At 38.6% G+C, this 20,766-nt stretch overlaps 1 protein-coding gene across 3 annotated transcripts in view; it reads right to left on the bottom strand.

Moving 5' to 3' along the window:
- Inpp4b (inositol polyphosphate-4-phosphatase type II B) overlaps positions 1 to 20,766 on the bottom strand; it is a 701,452-nt gene that overhangs the window by 102,957 nt on the left and 577,729 nt on the right. For all 3 annotated transcript variants that reach the window (XM_028753430.1, XM_028753429.1, XM_028753432.1), the window contains 2 exons: positions 15,933 to 16,136; positions 492 to 657 (listed from right to left, as the gene is read on the bottom strand). In XM_028753430.1, the coding sequence (XP_028609263.1) occupies positions 492 to 657; positions 15,933 to 16,136 (370 nt within the window). The remainder of the gene's footprint in view (positions 1 to 491; positions 658 to 15,932; positions 16,137 to 20,766) is intronic.

Raw genomic sequence — 20,766 nt, 5'->3', positions numbered from 1 at the left:
CATTTTTGGAACTTGTAAAAAAGATGAGACTGTTTCCCCGCTCTAAAGCAGTGGTTCTCAGCCTTCCTGACACTGCTGCTCTTAATACAGCTCTCATAGTGGTGACCTCCACCATAAAGTTATTTTTAATGCTACACCGTAACTGTAATGTTACTACTAATACGAATTGTAATGTAAATAGCAATGCTCTCTGATGCTTCTTTGGGCGTCGTGACCCACAGGTTAAGAGCCATTGCTCCAAAGGTTACACTGGCCATCTTCCAAGAAGGTTCGGATAGTAAAACAAACAAAACGAACATGGCAAGCAGCCCTGAAATCACAACTGACACAATTTGACAAATAGCCTTCCATCATCCATGCCAGAGCTGTGTCAAGTTCGGTCATTGCTCTTTCATCAAAGGTTCTATTGACTTCTCTTGTTCTATCTTGTTTGATCATGATTTCCTCATTTTCTTTACTCAGCCAGTGATTGGTGAAAAATGAGTTCTTACCCCTTGGGTGAGATGTGACGGAGTCTTCCTGGGTAGGGTCTGCGTCTCCATCCTTGCTACTGCCACCTCCAGCACCTTCTTCGTTGTGACTGTCTCTCTCGATCAGTTTGTCTACTTTAGCGATAATGCAGTTCAGGCTCTTCCCCACGTTGGCCCACACCCTATCCTGAAGACAGTATGAGAGTCACTAAGATTTTTATGACTAGATCATCATTAGCCATCTTAGAGAAGCAGCCAAAGCTACAGGCATCCAAGCATTGAGGGAGCAGCTACAGTATCTTACTATTTGGGTCAGACATCAGATACAGATATCTCCCAGATCCATTAATCTGCTAAAGTCAAAGTTAAGTTTCATTAATTCTTTAGTTAATATGTTTGAAATAATAAAGTACTATATGATTTTAACCAATAATTGAGCATGCATTATGACAGCTTGCTAGAGATATGTCTTCTGTATCCGCATAATAAAACAGCAAAGATACAATAATATTTTTAAAGAATTGCTGTCACTAACATCAGGAATTTTTCATCGTTGTATCAACATTTGTACAACAGACAAACCTGGTAGACTTAGGAATACATCATCACCAATACTCTCTTTCTTGCATAACTGCCACCAACATCTAATATCCCCCCCCCGTTGACAAACCTCCCTTCCCCCATTCTCAACACACTTCTGACATCCAGAGCCGTAGATCTTCTGTTCACCATGCACTGTTTGATGAGATGCAGCTACATAACTCACATCATCTCAGAGATTATTTTCTGTGAAACACCTCATGTCACTAAAGGGCCTCTTTGTCTCTGGTGTCACCAGTTCTGACAAGCTTGTACTTTTTAGACTCATCGATTCATAAAAGCTACATTAATTTTTAAATAAATATTTTAAGCATAGTTACTTTGATAGAGGAGACAAGTTTCCCTTCTTACTGTTCTTCCTACATAAGTCAGACACATAGCTCAGGCACTGGTGAGAGCAATGCTTCCATCTCCCTACAGATACGAATGGGGGATTTGAGGCATTTTCCATGCAGAGAGGACTCGTTCAGGGGCTACCTCCTCTAGGACTGAGCTATTTCAGATACCTGGAATGGCTGATTAGCATAAAGTGAATACAGAATTCTAGAATACTATCACTGGTTTACTTATTTCCTTAAAGTGTGCATTTTTTCATCTAAGTTAATTTTGTAGAAAACTTATTTGGAAGAGGACAAATCTAAAAGGAAAAACCTGTATCAGAATTGAGATTATTGGATTGTTCTCTTGTAAACGTTTAGTTGAAGAGTCTATCCTCGTGTGTATGTACACGTTTGTTCAGTATAACTGAGAAGGTAACAGAATTTCCGATCAAAGAGGCACAAAGTAAGGAAAAGTGATTTTGAGGATTTGTGAAACACATAAATGTGAGACTGTTGGAAGAGCACCTCATTTCCGAGAGCTCACTTACAATCTGAATCTGGGATGACAATTCTGCTCTACCTCCTTCAGCACGGGGCGGTCAGAGCTGACTGAGGCACTGTGGCTTGTGTGAAAGCATTTTGGGGAGTTATTAGCAGGACCACTGACAGCCTTGATCGCTTTCCTTAGTGAGTTAGTCTTGCTTCTTGTCACCCTACAATCTCGCCTGGGAAGTGTGCTACAAGTGTGCTATTAATCATAAGTAATCACAACAATCTTTTCACAAGAGGCAACTCTTTCCTTCACAACACGGAGAAGACTTCCTCTCTCAGGAAAATTAAGACACTAATCAAATCTGTGGATTGCATCATCCTCTGCTGCTTCCTGGGGAAATGGGGTGCAGATGCCCTGCACTGAGTGTGGGCTAGAGAATATAAGAAATACCCAGCAATTATAAATAAGGCTGCTATGAACATAGTGGAGCATGTGTCCTTATTATATGTTGGAGTATCTTTTGGATATATTCCCAGGAGTGATATAGCTGGGTCCTCAGGTAATATCATGTCCAATTTTCTGAGGAACTGCCAGACTGACTTCCAGAGTGATTGTATCAGCTTGCAATCCCACCAACAATGAAGGAGCGTTCCTCTTTTTCCACATCCTTGTCAGAATCTGCTATCACCTGAGTTTTTGATCTTAGCCATTCTGACTGGTGTGAAGTAGAATCTTGGGGTTGTTTTGATTTGCATTTCCCTGATGACTAAGGGTGTCGAACATTTCTTTAGGTACTTCTCAGCCATTCACATATCCTCAGTTGATAATCCTTTGCTTAGCTCTGTACCCCATTTTTATTAGGGTAATTTTATTGTCTGGAGTCTAATTTCTTCTGTTCTTTGTATACCTCAGGCAAATGGATGGAACTAGAAAATATCATCCTGAGTGAGGTAACCCAATCACAAATGAATGCACATGGTATGTACTCACTGACAAGTGGATATGAGCCCAAAAGCTCACAATACTCAAGATACAAGTCACAGACCGCATGAAGCTCATGAAGAAGGAAGACCAAAGTGTGAGTGCTTTGGTCCTTCTTAGAAGGAGTAACAAAGTATTCATGGAGGCAAATATGGAGACAAAGTATGGAACAGAGACTGAAGGAGGAGCTGTCCAGAAACTGCCTCACCTGGCAATCCATCTCATGTGCAGTCACCAAAGGCAGACACAGTTGTCGATATCAGGAAGTGCATGCTGACAGGAGCCTGATATAGCTGTCTCCTGAGAGGCTTTGCTAGAGCCTGACATGTACAGAGGCAGATGCTCACAACTAACCATTCAACTGATCACAGGGTTCCAAATGGAGGAGTTAGAGAGAAGACTGAAGGAGCTGAAGGGGGTTGCAGCCTTATGGGGAGAGCAACAATACCAACCAACCAGAGCTCCCAGTTTCTAAACCCGCCAGCCTGGGAGCACACAGGGAGGGACCCATGGCTCCAGCTGTATATGTAGGGGAGGATGACAGTGTCGAGCATCTATGGGAGAGGAGGTTCTTGTTCCTGTGAAAACTGGATGCCTCAGTGTAGGGGAATTCGAGGGCAGGGAGGTGGGGGGGGCATACCCTCATAGAAGCAGGAGGAGGAGGAAAAATAAATAAGCAGCTGTAAAGCCAGTCTTTGTTCAGTTTTGGATTCAGTAGGGAACTCATCTACCACTCACAATGACTAACTCAATGACTTCTATTCTAAACAGAATAGAATAGGCCTTAACTGCTGCCATCAACTTTTTCTGTAAAATAAAAAAAATTAAAGAATGAAGCAATCCTTTAGTGGAACCTGGGAATAAACTCTATTACTGAGATGTAAACAAAGAACAGATTCTTCTCAAATTTTCAGAATAGCTTCAAATGGAAGACAGATTTTCAATTTCCTTCCGGCTGCCCACATTGAAAGTATATGTTTTGTCCTTAGAGGATTCATGCTCCTTTTTTTATATATATAAATAGCAGAGAAGATCTCATTCCTCTTAATTCTATTTCTGAAAGGCCAGAACATGAAAACGGATAGAAAATGAATTGATATCCCCATTTTTCTATTGTTCTTCATTTGCATATACTAAGATTACAGAATTCCATTGATAAAGAACTTGACTTCAGTTATAAGCGGAGGCACTGTTATTGGTCTGAGGAGCTTACTCACTGACCAAGGCCCTCAGGAATGCAGTACATGTGACAAATAGAAGGCACATATGTAGTTATTCATGTTCAGAGTACATTTCCTGAGACTGTGGAATGATCTGTCTCTTGTGCAGTCCTTATATGTAATGAGTGGATAACCAAACTTTTATTAGAACACACTCGCAGATCCCGAGCAGATACATTCCATTCTTCATCTGTGGAAGAGAACCCGTCTCACTGAAGTTGGGGAAACTCAGTGCTCTGCTCATTACTCCCTCCTCTTCCTGGTCTCTACAGATTAAACTTAATGATTTGTGCCTGCCTCTAATGCCAGACTGTAAATTCTTTGAGAGTTCTGCCTTCACACTATGGGACAGGGACTATCCCTCAACCGATTGTTTTGGAAGTAAGAAAGGGAATGAAAAGACAGAAGGAAACAAGATGGGGTGGCTAGTGTCTATATTCTCTTAGCATCCAGACACTTGTTAATTTCAATGTTAAAAGCTTTCAGATACTGACTCAGTTTACTGAGAGAACTTTAGATAAGAGAGGAATAGTAACATTCACCATAAATGTGCCAGAAATGAACTAGAACTTCATCTTTCTTGACTCCAAGGATTTGATTCCTCCAATGAGTTTCCAGATATTGATGGCACACTGTAATGCATAGAACAGTCAGGAGAAGAGGCTCCTGTGCAGGTCCAAAGAGACAAACATCATACATAGTGCTAAGGTTAGCTTTCAAGTATCTGAAATCAAGTATAAGAGGCCAAGAGATGCCATACTAAAATACATTTGACAAAGGCAGGCTAGTCACACACAGTCTGATACAAATGGTATCAGGGAAGCAAGACTGAGAAAAGCTCTTTCACAAATGTCCATCAGGCAACTTTAACAAACTCAAATGGCTTGGATAATAGAGGGAAAGGTTAGGCCCCAGGTCTGTTTCATAAATGGGGTGTTCAGAAGAGCAAGGAGAACAGGGACAAAAAGATGATAATTCAATTATGAAGCAGCTCTAGGCAGTCATTTTAACAGCAGGATACTAAAGACTTCTTGGGAAGATTCTTAAAAGGAATCCTTGGGCATCTGAGTTTTCTTTGAAAGGAGCCCATTCATTTAGATCTGAAAACATGCATAGAAGACACTGACCAACAAACATACCTTCTTATTCTGATAGCTATTGTCATGCCAGTCTGTGAGCAAGGCTCATTCAACTTATATTGCTGATGTTAACGGGCCGCTCCTTTCTACTCTCTACTGCAATCACGCTGCATTTCAGTCTGTTTTCAGGTTGAAGAAAGACTGTCTAGTGGTTCATGCGAAGATGCACAAAGGATAGAGATTTATGAAAAGATACAGGAAGGATAGCTATGTGACACTAATCCACTCTCTTCATGCCAGAGATACTAAATGAAACTCAAATTCTGTGTAGTTCTCCTGTGCCCAGAGAAGTGTTAATACAAGTACTCCCTATCAGAGAGACAGATTGGAAGCCCATTCAACAGAACTAGTAGCAATTACCCTACTGTGCAGAAGCAATGGAAGGGTGGTGGGTTACAGTCTAACCCTTATTAAATGGAGCCTGAGCACTAATTGAGGTCATTAACTTTACTGGAGACTCCATGACTACCCTTCTTCTGAGAGGTGAAGTGGCTGTAAACTTTTTCAAGTCACTGAGGGTACAAAGCAAGTTGGAAGTGATGGCAACATTTATTCCATTCTAAGTCAGGTGCTGATCCAGGCCCGTATTTATTTGTGGGTTAGGATATAAGCTAACATAAAGGTCAAAACCAGGGGCATAATTGACAAAGCTTGATGGATGTCTTAGCATGTAACAGGGAGAACATTACAGCTGCCAGAGTGAACCATGAGGGTAGAAAGCAGAGTGATTATTCAGTATGTCACATGTTTATGAACCATGCAACATCAAGAAAGGTCCTGGATCAATACAGAACTTTGACAAAAGAACTCGGTAATGCTTAGCTGATCAACTTTTATGAGGCCATTTTTTGATCAGCAAGAATGTAATAACTCAACCAAAACTGATGTGGATGTTCAAAATTGTGTGTGTGTCTGTGTGTGTGTGTGTCTGTGTGTGTGTGTCTGTGTGTGTGTGTGTGTCTGTGTGTGTGTGTCTGTGTGTGTGTGTCTGTGTGTGTGTATTCACAAATACTTTCCCATTGTTTATAACATAGTACCAAGATCTTTTATCAGGAATACTCAGTGAAGTAACAAGGTCAATCTTATCTTCAAATCATCTTGGGTGAAATGAGAGCATTTAATTCTAGACCATCATGTTTTTTAATACTAAAAATCTCTTCTTCTTCTTCTTCTTCTTCTTCTTCTTCTTCTTCTTCTTCTTCTTCTTCTGCTTCTTCTTCTTCTTCTATGGCTTGGTAGATTTTTTTCCTTAATGTTAGTTTAGACTGTTAATTAAAATGAGTTGCACATAAGATGTTCTATAGGGCAACCAGCACATACATGGCCCAAGTTATATAGGGCTCAAATAAGTATAGGCGTATGTAAAAAACACTAAAAATACCAAGACTCGGGGCGTCCATTGGAATGTCATCTCCCAGCTTTGCCTCCTATTGATCTTCTTGCTTTACTGTATTCAGCTGCTAGTGAAAACTGGTTGTCATGTCCCAACAACCAAACTGAGTCTGTCATTTATTCCTGGTCTTTTCTCGAGATTCAGATTCTGTTCACACTAATAGTCTCAGATAGCCAGCCACCTTTTGTGGCGAGGAACAAATTCTCTATTCATTCTTCTTGTTTGGGTCCTTGCCCAGACTTATTATCTGTCTCCCAGTCAGGTAGAAGCTATGCTTAGCCACAAGTACCCCAGCCACATTCATTCATCGGTAGGATTAGTTACTCCTTCTTGATTAAGGGAAAGCTAAGCATCAGAGCTAATGCCTCAGCCTGGATCCCCCTGTATAGCTAGGAAACAAAGGTGATTTTCATTTTTCTTTAACCTTAAAAAACTACTCTAGCTAAGGCTACCGTCCCTGCGATCCTCAAAACATCAATGTATTACACATCAATGATACGGAGGAACCAATATTTCAATTGTAAAACATGCTGAGTTTTATCTCCACTCACTTACTTATAATTTCAGCTTCCCACACCTGCAAGATAGGGTTTGCCTGTGTAGCCCTGGCTACCCAGAAACTTGCTCTGTAGACCAGGCTGGCCTCAAATTCAGAGATCTGTGAGCCTCTGCCTCCTGAGTGCTAGAATTAAAGGTGTGTGCTGCCACCACATGACTCAATGATTGTAACTTTTAATGGAAAGTTGCACGCTTCCTACACATCACTATACACTCACACAACTGTTAGCACCTGATTTTACTGGTGATTACATTTTAATTGAGATTATTTTAACATAATCAGTCAACTCTCTGTGTAGACCTCACCATTTTCTTTACTTACTCAGTTTGGGAACATTAAAAATTTCTCCTTGGAAGGAAATCTCATTTTCCCTATAGAATGTATTGATGTCTGAAGGCACATGGGGTGATGATGTCAATATATTTCTAAGGTGGACATATGTAAATCAATACAGTCATCAAAATACATGATACTAGACCAGGAAATGAAAGATTTGGAAAGGCATTCCCAAAAATATGATTGCATTCTATGTAAAATACCAATAAGATCATCATTACTAAATATAATAGAACAAAACAGCTCTTGTAAAACTCAGATTGAGTTGGAATATGCCAAGTGCCTGATTTTGCCAATGCATAAATCAGCTTTTCCCAAGTTAACATAGAAAAAATACCTTTAAAAGGTATGTATCAAACTGCATGTTAAGTACCATAAAGTAGAGACTGAAGTTGAAAGCATTAACCATAGGTGAGAAAAATGTAGACACTGGTAGGATTTCATGAATATGCATTCACATAAAGCTCTCATTTGGAGTTTTTCTTCTTTAATAGAACATTTGTGCATTTTAATGGGCAGCCATGAACTTTGCTTAATTGCTTTTTGTAGACTCAAATAGTAGATGACTATTCTAAGCTCATATCTCCCGGGCAAAATGGACTGGTTCAAGAATGCCATCAAGGAAACAGAAGATAGACTATGTTCAGTTGCCATGTAGGGACCAGCTGGCTAAATTGCTATCTTCTCTTTTGTGCTCTTCCTGATGCTGGAGGAGCCCATTTTAATCACAGAACCAGACTAACATATAGTGTGGCTGAGGGAGGGAAAACAAAAAGGTGGGAGATGGGAACGAGCTTCTTTGAGTGTATTATTTATTTAAAATGACTGAATTTTTAAAAAGAGACAGAACTTTATAATCTGAGGAACACTAAGCAAAATTAAAACTGCTGCTATCCAGTTCCTCAGAAAATTGGACATAGCATTACCTGAGGACCCAGCTATACCACTCCTGGACATATACCCAGAAGATGCTCCAACGTATAACAAGGACACATGCTCCACTATGTTCATAGCAGCCTTATTTATAATAGCCAGAAGCTGGAAAGAACTCAGATGTCCCTCAAAAAAGGAATGGATACAGAAAATGTGGTACATTTACACAATGGAGGATTACTCAGCCATTAAAAACAGTGAATTTGAGAAATTCTTAGGTAAATGGATGCAACCAGAAAATATCATCCTGAATGAGGTAGCCCAATCACAAAACATATGATATGCACTCACTGATAATTGGATATTAGCCCAAAAGCTTGTAATATCCAAGATACAACTACAGACCACATGAGGCTCATGAACAAGGAAGACCAAAGTGTGGGTGCTTTGACCCTTCTTAGGAGTAACAAAATACTCTTGGGAGTAAATATGGAGACAAAGAGTGGGACAGAAACTGGAGGAGGGGCCATCCAGAGACTGCTCCACCTGGGTATCCATCCCTTGTGCAATCACCAAAGGTAGACACTGATGTAGATGCCAGGAAGTGCATGCTGACAGGAGCCTGATATAGCTGTCTCCTTAGAGGTCTGCCAGGGCCTGAAATATACAGAGGCAGATGCTCACAGCTAACCATTGAACTGATCATGGGGCTCCCAATGGAGGAGTGAGAGAGAAGACTGAAGGAGCTGAAAGGGTTTGTGGCCCCATGAGGAGAGCAACAATACCAACCAGCCAGAGCTCCCAGGGTCTAAACCACCAGCTTGGGAGCACATAGGGAGGGATCCATGGCCCCAGCTGTATGTGTAGGATGGCATAGGAGTGAGAGGAATTCCTTGGTTCAGTGAAGGTTGGTTGCCCCAGTGTGGGGGAAATCTTGGGTGGGGAGGTCGGAGTGGGAGGGTGGGTGGGGGATATTCTCATAGAAGCAGGAGGAGGGGGGATGGGATAGGGGATTCCTGGGTGTGGGGGAAATGGGGAAAGGGGATTACAACTGAATCCAATTAAAAAATTTAAAAAAAAAACCTACTGCCAACAAATTTCTAGGACGTTGAGGTTCTCCTAGACCTGGTTCAGTAATCTCTGATTTAGCACTTACAGAGTTTTCCTTCTCTCTGCTGAGAGATGAATAGCAACTGCAGTGATAAAGAGTGGGGAGGATGGTTGGAGAGAGGAATAATCGAAAGATGACTACATTAGTCATTTTGGTGTTGGAGCATCAGTAAATAAGAAACCAGGCTGCCCATGCTTCAGTAGCTGTCCCTTGCCATACACATACAGGCAGCACTAAGTAGTCTCAGCACTTTAGGAAGAGAAAACACATGAAGGAGGGATGGGACAGTAAGAGGGGGATAGGGAAGGAACTGAGGGTGAAGAAATGGGACTCAGTGGATTTGATCAAAACACATTAACATGATTATATAAAATTATAAATAAAACCCCAAACTTTCACAAAATTTTATCCTGACAAAGAATAGTATGGTTCATAAATATTAATAGAAGTTATGGAATCTTGAATAGCAAATAAGGAGTGGAGGAGACACCTGGGGACTTCTCACTACTTGGAGAACAAAAAATATAAAAGAATTAATGAGTTCTAATATTTAAAATATAGAGTAGACATAAGTAGATAATTGTGAGAAATTAAAATCTTATGTTTTTCAAAACAAGAAGATAAATATAAGTGACAATTTGAAGGCTAATTTTAAGGAAATTAATTCATTGTATAACTGTGTACTGATCACCATTGGGTCACAAGCTGTTTTGCTAACTAATAAAACGATAGTGAACAAGAAATTGAATTAACTTCCTTTAGAATTTTAATATGTGCACAAAGAATATAAAAAGGAAATAGAAACAACTTCCTATAATTCAGAATTTCATAGACTGTGTGTAGCTGGGATCGCAGAGGAACTAGTCAACAATGTAATTTAGATTTGAAAATATATGTATGGTAGTACACACATGTGAACACCCATCTGTCAAAAACCTTAGAAGTGAATGGTCATATTTTAGCGTGCAGATTTCTAAGCTAAAGGGTGCTGCTGATGAAGAAGCTTAATCATCCGTTAGTTAGTGTAAGGGTGACTCTAAGGATTAGTTACCTCTAAGGAATAAAGAGAATTTAATACCATTTATGTCAATGGCTTCACATAACATAACTCTAGCTAGTCAAAGAACGGATGGAAATACATTTTGAATATCAATTTACATAGGCACCACTGTGCTTCCATTGACTGTGAACTTTTTGTCACTACAAGTGAGGTGAAAGATGGATCTGCATTCAGAGGCATTCAGAATGCAGACTACTGCTGCCTGCTTATGGGGTCACCTGGCTAAATGTGTATTGTCCTGAACATTGTTTTATGAGTATCTATATTCACTTCCACTACTTAGGGTAATATACATATATCTATCAACACTCCCACAAATGTAAACAGTTGTGTTTATCCCAAACATCACTAGACAAAGGTCACAGTATGCATTTGTATGAACTCTTTCAGAAAGCCATGTCTAGAAATCTGATATTAAAGCACAATATTTGGCATCATTGAGTGACAGAGAAGCCTTAATTAATTTTCAGATTATATTTGGACCTGATTAATGGAATTTTTGATATGACTACTACTATGTATTTGACTATAAACTAAACATGACACTCATTTTCTTGTATGAACATAAATACATTTATCATGTAACAGAAAAGAAAATGTATGCTAGCTTAGGAAAGATTATATTTTGTTTATGAAATTGGATTTATGACTCATTTTAAACCTTGTACTTACTTGCTATATTTGAACAACATTCAGATGCAGTGTCTTGTAATATGTCAATGTATATGCATTCCCTAGTGTTTAAGCCAGGTAAATACTCATTCTCTCAAACTTTAATCTTTTTCCATGGTAAAAACTTTCAAATGTATAGCTTTTGGATGTACAATGTGCAGCCATGTTTCCTACAGCAATGATTCTCCTGAGGCGCATCCTGAAATTTCTTGTTCCCAGAAAAAAAAAAAACATTAATTCATGGGTACAACATATAGCAGAAATTACTTGAGTAATTTGAATGGTGAAATGTAATTCAATGTGAAATGACAGTTTAGGATATTTCCAATAATAGGAAGAGTTTTAATAGTTGTGTGCCTCACTATAATGAGCAGTATTTAAAGTTATAATGGATCAGGATTTAAAGTAAGATAAGATCAAATGAAGTATTTATTTGACTAGGAATAGCCAGATTTAGCTCCAAACTCACCAGTGTAGTAATGCTGGGATTAATGTTGTAAAGAATGGTGTAATTACTGAAGCCACAAAATCTGGGACAGCCTAATAGTTTAGTTAGATGGTATGCTTTCATATTCTGGACAAACTAATCTTGGGATCCCAGCTGCTGGAAGCATCTGTTCTAGCGGGGTACAGAGATAAATGCAATATGTCATCTTCCCTGACTGAAAGAGGAAGGATGCTGTGCTAGTCGATTTCCTGGCACTTATTGCCATGAAATATTCTGTAAATATTCCATTGGTGTTTCATTGTTTACCAACATTTTAGGAAGACAAATGCTGTAGAGCATTCGATCATTTAATAACTAAAATTAAGCAAATATCAGGTACTTTCCAGTATGGCTTATTTCAGTTTCAACCTCTGTCATATCATCTTGATAATTATCAGCCAGGTTCCTGTCATCAGGTTCTCTCATTGAAGCTAGTTGAAACCAGAACAACCACACACACACACACACACACACACACACACACGCAACGTAGGATTAACACAGGTTCTTTTCTGTGATTACAAAGAAAGGTTGTTAGATGCATTAAAATGGACTCAAGAATAATTTACCAAGATGCATTTACTTCTCAGATGTTTATGAGAACCTGTAGGCTCCAAGCTAAGTCCTCACTACAGTAAATTTCTGGAAGCTAAGCGAAACCAGCAGAGTTTTAAACAAACGGATCTGTACAACCTTACATTCAACTTGCAGCCTACTTAAGTCATCAGAGAACATTTTCATATGTCACTGAAACCTGATTGCATTCATTTAAAACACAGAGTTGCTTTCAGGTGTTGACTATATTAGTAATCAATCCTGGTACTTTTATAACAACTAAATGAAAAATAATAACACTAACTCATGTTCCAAATAATGTACCAGCACCACCTCTAAAGACATTTCTATTATCTACATTTTCTCCAGGTTTACAATGTCAGTCAGAGGTAAAGAATATTTTGAATATAATATGAGGTGGCTACTATGACTGCTGAGTATTTGTTTTTATGGAGATTAAGTCCTCCTTTGGCAGAGGAACCTTTTAGGTGGAAACTGAAGTGCTGGAGAAAATCAGTACGAATGTTGTGTAACCATCACAACGATTATCAGCAACGATAAAATATTTGGAGGAGGGGATTAGAGTTAAGTTTACTGAGTGTGAGTTTCCTTCTAATTGTGTTAAGCTTGGAAGAACTATGTCTATGATTTCAAGAAACACTGACTTTCGGAGGAGATTCCTAACATGTGCAAGGAGGCACAGGGGCATGAAAGCCTACTAAGCTGAAGATGAAAACCAAGAAACTGTGGCGAGCAGAGATCCATGCATATCACAGTTCACCTTGGCGGGTCCCTCACAAGCTTGGAGATCCTCACTGTTATTCCAAATGTTGCTGGAATTGCACCTCAACAGTTCCGCCTTCTTCATGCACTTCTTCCAGCCTCCCTGTCCTTCTCTAAACACACGACTCTCCTTTATGTGGAGAGGATAAGAACATCCAGTAGTCCAGACTGCCTCACCAAAGCTCTGTGAGTCCTTTGTGTGTCTCAGCTGAAGAAAATGTTTCTCCTAAGACTTTCCTGATGAGAAGTGACTGTTTCTTATTGTACGAGGGTCTAAAGCTGCCTGTCATCACCTCTAATTACCAAGTGGTCTTTACAGTACAGATATAGTAAAATTTCATCAATTAAAAAAAAAACAAAACAAGCAAAATTAACAATAATCACAAATACCTGTGCATTGTGTCTTAGTCACGATCTCTCCCCACAGTGATCACATACTTAGTTCCCTTTCTTGTATGGTTAACTACTTTTGTCAGGCCCTTCTCCAGAGTGGCATCTGAAACCTCACTCTGACCATGAAACTCTTGCACCTTTCAGTGTGAATATCTCAGGCTGCCTTATACAATAGCCACCGGTCTTTCTAGGTTTCTGAATACACTGTAGGCTCAATATGCCCTAGGGTGTTCTGAGGGCCTCCCATGTGCAAGTCTAATAACTTAGGAAGCATGTCAATTCTAAATGAGGGAAAGGGCTCTTTGTAAACCTCGCTACCCAAATGACTTGGATATCTCTTCTTTGTGCATTATAGGACAATCTAACTTCAAACTGCATTGGATGAAATCCTATTGCCAGAGACTATCATCCAGTATTCCAACCTTTGTTTCAACATTTTTACTCTGAGGTGTCATTAGCATGGCTAATCTCTAGGTATACAGTTGGTTGTCATAATAAGACTATAAGTCATGTATTTTCACCAAGAACCACATATCAGTAACACTGCCAAGGATCTGACTAGGCCTGTCCAGGCATCACCACAAAATGATAAACCACCTCTTGTACATACATCAGAAGAGCTAAGCAGAACGGGTACAGATTTCATTTTACAGCTGAGAAAATTGAACTTGAGCGAGGTTAAGAGGCATGCACCTCTTGGAGCTCTGAATAAATTGAAGAAGGTGAGGTTAAATTGAAGAAGTATCTGACTTGCTCTTTTGAAATGCTGCCACATGGGAAAAGCAATCTTCATCAGCAACCACAACACTTATACAGTGCTTACCTCAAGAAGGGTGAAAGTATGCTTCCTGTGGGAGAAATTGTACCAAATGAAAGATCAGTTGCTAACTCAGAGGCTCTCAAACACCATTTTAGAGATTTGGCCCTTCAAGTACCCTACCTTAAACACTCTAAAATTCCAGGATAGAAGAGAAAAAATGGTTAACTAAAAACTAAACATCTAGTGCAGCCAGCACACTTCTTTCCTTAAGCACGTGGCACCAGGAAGGGATTCCAGTGTGCACACGCACATGTGTGTGAATATACATGTACTGCAGAGGCACGTGGGTGATGTCTGTAGGAGGACTCTTTAAAGCTCACTGTTCTTCCTGCCTCTGTACCCTTCCCAGTCCTCCTGTCTTATCCCTCCCTAAGTCAGTTCCTCTCACACTGCTTGTTTCTTCTGTTAATTCACTTTCTCCAGTAATTATCCTAATACATATACAGGGCATATGATGTCAGAGCCCCTGTAGGCAATATCTATTTTAGAACCACCAGCAGGTAGGATTTAAGAATCTTTATGTCCATTCACTCATGTTTATGTCATGTAATTTAAACATGAATATGTGTTTTAAACTATGCACAAATGTAAATCTCTTCCTAGCAACAATGGAAATACTTGTATCTACTACAGTTGACAAGACATACTGTCCACTCTCTTTTATGACTACGGTTTAAAACTTTACTTATTTTTTTTTATTAAGTTCTTATTTACTTTACTTCCCAATCTCAGCTTCCCCTCCCTCCTCTGCCCCTAGTGCCTAAGTCTCAACTTGCTTTTCATTCCATTCATTCCTCCTCCCCTTAGACTTAGAAAAGGGAAGCCGCCCAGGGGTAAGGACACCACACAAAAGCTACATAATCAACTAACCTGGACCCATAGGAGCGCACCAAGACTGAACTGCCAGCCAAAGAGCATGCGTGGGACAGACCTAGGCCCACTTCACACATGTAACAGTTGTATAGATGGGTCTTCATTTGGGACTCCTGAAGCAGGGCCAGGGTCTGTCTCTGACTACATGGCCAGCCTTTGAAACATTTTCCCCTAACTGGCCTGTCTTGTCTAGCCTCAGTAGAAGATGTGCCTAGTCTTACAGTAACTTGATATGCCAAGGATGGTTTATATGTGTGTCTTTTTAGTCTTCATCTGCAAAATTTTAAAAATTTTAGATAGCTTAGAACTGAGTAAAGAAATATATTATAGGATTTTGCAATTTTGATAGCATAATTCAATGACTTATTTATGGTTAGGCACATGATTTATTTGATAATAAATACAAATCTATAACAAATAATTTTGATCAGGAATACAACTTTCAAGTTTAACTTGATCCTAAGAGAAAGCTTGTCTTATCTATCTACAATTCTGTTGTGATTTCTATTAAGATCTTACCACGATGTGAAAATATTCTGAATACATTTTATTTTTTGCAACAAAGTCTTTTATTTTTTGTGTGATCTTTGCTTATTCTTTAAATATGAAATAGACATAGATGATCAGTTTTTCTTTGGGGCGTATTTGAGGTGTATGTATGTACATATATGGTTATACATATATATATATATAACTGTTTTCCATATATATTTTTGAGAATTAGAGCTTTCTTATTATGCTCCCTGTATTTCTTTGGACTAAATCATGAAAGTAAATGATGTGAAGATACTTACCCACTCTTCCTCATCATAGTCAGAATGATGTGGTATGGAGTCTTGTCTTCTGAGTTGTGGGGTATCATCCTCAGTAGTTTTCTCCTCTGTGCTGACCTTAGGAGAGGGTGACTTCTTAAGGATACCTCCTGGCCGTGCAGTGTAGAGAGCTAAAAGAGCACTCCTGACCAGCTGATCCTTGAAGGCGTGTACAAAAAGCTCAGTCTGCAAAAAAAAATTGACAAGGATTAGAAACCCACCGTAGGCATCTCTGCATAGAGCTGTAAAAAGGTCAATTGCAGATTTGTTGGCACTTAAGAGGTGTGTGTGGTGGAAAAGGTCCAGGCGCCAAGGAGGGAGAGTGATTCATACCAATCGATGGGAAAGAGTTTGGCTTTGGGATGCTGCCAAGGATTGGAGTCCTCCTGTTTTAAAGTAAATGCTGAGGTTTTAAATGTACTATAAACACCATCTGTCTCCTCAGCCTCCTCTCTTTGAGCTCCACAGTCTTTGCAGATAAATTACACTGGGAATAATCATTTCAACAACTACCTACTGTACCTCTCTAGTAATCCCAAACATGCTCCAAAAGAAAACCTGATTGTGTTATAAAACAGAAGCAATGAATACAGAAAAAAATAAAAAACTTTATTACAAAAAATATGTATATTCAGAATATTTTCACATCATGGAAAGATCTCAATAGAAGAGACAAAAGAGCAGTCTTCCCTATGAAAATATTTGCTGTTTATAGTTTATTATCGTCCCCCACACTGTCCCCTTTACCACAGTATGCCAGTAATGTGGTGGTAATGAAGTTAAGGTGAAACTTGGCGTGGAAGGTTTTACAAGCTAGTGGTAAATGCCCAGTAAGTGCTAGAACAGCAGCAGCTGCCTAGCACTAGAGAACTTTCCAGCTGTACTTTGTAATTTTCTGATGAAATGTTTAATAGCTTCATGCTGTAATAGACTGAAAGATACAATAATTGATTTTTTTAATATAGTAAACATAGAATGTGTGTGACCTAACACCATGTTCAAACACTACAGAGACAAGCCAGGACTGATCAGTGTGGTTCATAGCTTGTAGTCAGTTAGGAAAAGACCCTTAAACTAATTGGTTTTTTTTTCAGGGTAATTGATATCATTCTTTAATGTAACAACTTCTGATAATGCTAACTTAACCATCGCTACATTTCAATGTAACTGTTTCTTTGTCTACTATCAAAATCCAATCAACAGTGTCATGAGTAACTCAAAATTAGTAAACTTTCTCTGTATCTTCTTGTAACTGTCAGTAATTAAAGAAAATCATACAATCCCTATGTAAACAAGTGTCAAAAATTATTTATTATACAAATATTATAGAATATTACATAAATATTATTTATATTTATATTTTCTTCCTTCCAATAGATTGTAGCATTCTAGAGCTGGAACAGATCTTGTGGTTGAGCATTAATTATATATAAAACTATATAAGCTGCTTTTCTATTGCTATGGTGTGGCACCATAACCAAGGCAACTTACAAAACAAGACAATGTATTTGGGGCTTTGCATTTCAGAATGTGAGTCTATGGTCCTCAGGGTGGAGAGCATGGCAGGGTGGGCAGGCATGGTGCTAGAGCAGTAGCTGAGAGCCCACTTTTCAATACACAACCACGTGGCACAAAGAAAAACTCGGAAAGACATGGGTTTTTTAAATGTAAAAACCTTCCTCTTGTGACACAGCCTTCAACAAGGCCACATCTCTGCTTACTACCTCCCAAACGGTTCCACCAACTGAGGCCCAAGTGTCACCTGTAAGAGCTTGTGTGGGAAATTCTCAATCAAACCACCATGAAAAAAAAAGAAAAGGAAGGAATGAAACAATGAAAGTAGGAAGAAGAAAGGGAGGGGGTATGGGTGGAGGGAAGGATTGAGGACAGTAAGGTTATGGTCTTTGTTAACACACTTCTCATTCTCACTTCAAATAAAACAAGTTCTCAGTTGTCTCCCAAGCTCAGTAGTCCTTCCTCATTCCAACCCAAGCACCACTTGCAAGCAGTCTAGATGTCTGTGCCCTTCCTTCATTCTGAGTCTCCATACATTTTGAACATGTCTGAGAACTAAATTTCCCTGCTATAAACTACCCATGGAATTATTACTGCTGCAAAAGTATATTGACTCTTGTCAACATTCAACAGATATATTAGTCACCTTGTAAGAAAACAATAAATGTGAAAAACTGAACGTAAAACATTAACAACTGGAAAATACTTTAGAATAAATTATGAAAAGTCAGCTGGCTTATATTGGAAAAGCACATGCAATAAGTGTTAGAATGACTGTGGAATGTTCATAATAAAAAAATAGATACACGGATGCTCTATCTAGTCAGCGCAGATAAAAGAACATGGACAAACATGTTGTTCACATCATTTCCTATAACTTGGCCCACCAATGCCACTTTAATTATTAAAAATGTGGATTTTCTCCCATTATAGTTAGCCAAACTTTTACTTCTTGCTAATTACTTTCTTTTGATTCAACGCACTCTTAGCTGGGCTTCTCTGCATCCCTGCTACTACAGCTCTGATTCCTGCAATCCTTGCACGAGTACTGTGTAGAGGCATGGCTATTCACATGAACTAGAACCTTCTACAATACTTTTGATCACTTTTTCCCAAATGTACACACAGACTCTCTACTTACTTTTTAAAATATCACTTGGAAGATAATGCAATAGAGTCTTGAAGACGATCTTTCTACAACCAGAATTCTAGAACCTGAGACAGCTAAATACAAGGTACTAAAATCTTACACAAAACTCATAAGAGGTGAACCTTGACTTTCTTTGTCTACGGAAAGACTTTTCTGGATCACTGGAAGTTCTCTGGGCCTTTTGAAACGTGCACACATATAGTCACATTTGATTTTTTAAAAATTTAAATATTTCATTTGCAAGATTCATGTGACTTGGGGGAAATGTCTTAATTTTCTTGATAAGCACTCATGAAATAAGATGAGTAGAAGTTAGATAATTTATGATCAAGAGTAGTTTTAGAAAATTGTTAGGTCACTTAATACAGTCAAGTTGGCATCCTGTTACTCTTGTAACTGGATGATGATAGTGTAAGTCTAGGGAAGTCAAAGTCAGCGGAATAGTTTGATCTTGTTACTGAGTGACTAGTTTACACTAAATGCAAAATAAACAAACAAAAACAATAAAGCTGTCTAAATGTTATAAAAAGGGTAGGTCAAACAATTCATTCAAAATGTTGGTTTAACAATATAGTGAACAATAAAAGAACAAACCCTGAACCTAAGGATAATCTATTTCATATGTTTCAGAATTTTTAAAAATAAAAGGAAAAAGTGAAATATTTTACCCTTATGGCATTTTTGAAGTTCATATTTTCATGTTATCATTCTTCAAGGCAAATATAGAATTATCTTAAAGTTTAAAAGCACTAAAATCTACTTCTCTTGGGAATGCCTGAAGAAAATGTCCCAGGTCTCTGAATATTAATGGCAGGTGAGTAGCTAGGATCTGTTCATTTAAGACTACCCTTTCCGCTAGAGAACATAACAAATTCAACAAAATGTATTCTTTTCAGAATTTCATTCTCATTAAAAATGAGTTCAAGGCAATGTCAATCAGATTCCATCTGTAATATGCAAGTAACTGGTGGTATAAGTAGGTAAAAGCTATTTTAATAATCATTTACATATAACAAGGAAAAACATTTATTTTATATTTGATATGCTTTATTTCAGAGTGAAAATACTTTTATATTTTAACATTTGCATACCGATATTTTTTTTTCAGAATTCTTTAAGGAAAATTATACTGAGTAGCCAGGAGGTCACTGATACCCTAGACATCAATGTATCATGTACTTAACCTTGAACAACCATTTAACTATTTTATCAGATTATACACAATGACACTTCTGACCTGAGAATGTTGTCATGAATGCTAAACTGTAAAGTTTTCCCTTCTATTTAAACTCCTCCTCTTTGATTGATTTTTTAAAAATTTTCCTTTTGTTCCTGATCACCTCCTGGTCATTCTGGAGAGTGAAAATCAAACCAGAAACCTTAAATCACTTTCTCAAAAGCATTCCTTTTCCTCTCATGGTGACATAACATTCCCGGAAGTCTCTCTCAGTTACCACCCTTTGGTCTCTGAGACCCATCTCATCTGAATCATCAACAGTTGCTTAAGGTCCTTACATTTTAAGAGCCACAATATGAACTGGAAGTAGGATTTTGCATCTGTTCTGTTTCCTTGCAGTTGTGTTCTAAGGTTTTCTGCCAGATGATGTCATTGCTTTTCAGCAACCCAGAATGCAAATTCCTGGAGCATTTTTGCATGACCTCTTGATATTGGATTGCTCCTCAGATTTTTCTACCAAAAATGTCCCAGTAATTTAAGAATCAGAGCTTTTTTTACATCCAGAGTAAATCAGTGCCTTTATGGGACGATTTCCAATTTTCTTTTCAAATGCTTCCAATCTCTCTCTCTCTCTCTCTCTCTCTCTCTCTCTCTCTCTCTCTCTCTCTCTCTCTCTCTCTCTCTCTCTCTCTCTGTCTTTCTCTGAGTATGGGTGTAAATGTGGATGGGCTCATATATAAACCTATGTCTTCAGACTTGCACAACCTGCCCTTTCCCTAAGGGGCCATCTCCCCAGTCGGCAGAATAAACTATTGGGAAAATAACTAGGTATTAATTAGGTGGCTAGGTATCAGGGCTGTATGAGGGAGAATTTTCATTTTCCATTTCTTTATTTACATACACTGTTCTGCAAGCTGCTTCATTTACTAGGTGGCTAGTGGAATCTCATTTGCATTTCCTATTTCAATAGGTGG

The sequence above is a fragment of the Grammomys surdaster genome, unplaced genomic scaffold, assembly GCF_004785775.1.
Source record: "Grammomys surdaster isolate TR1022 unplaced genomic scaffold, NIH_TR_1.0 125947, whole genome shotgun sequence".
NCBI lineage: Eukaryota > Metazoa > Chordata > Mammalia > Rodentia > Muridae > Grammomys > Grammomys surdaster.
This window is presented reverse-complemented; position numbering and strand designations above follow the sequence as displayed.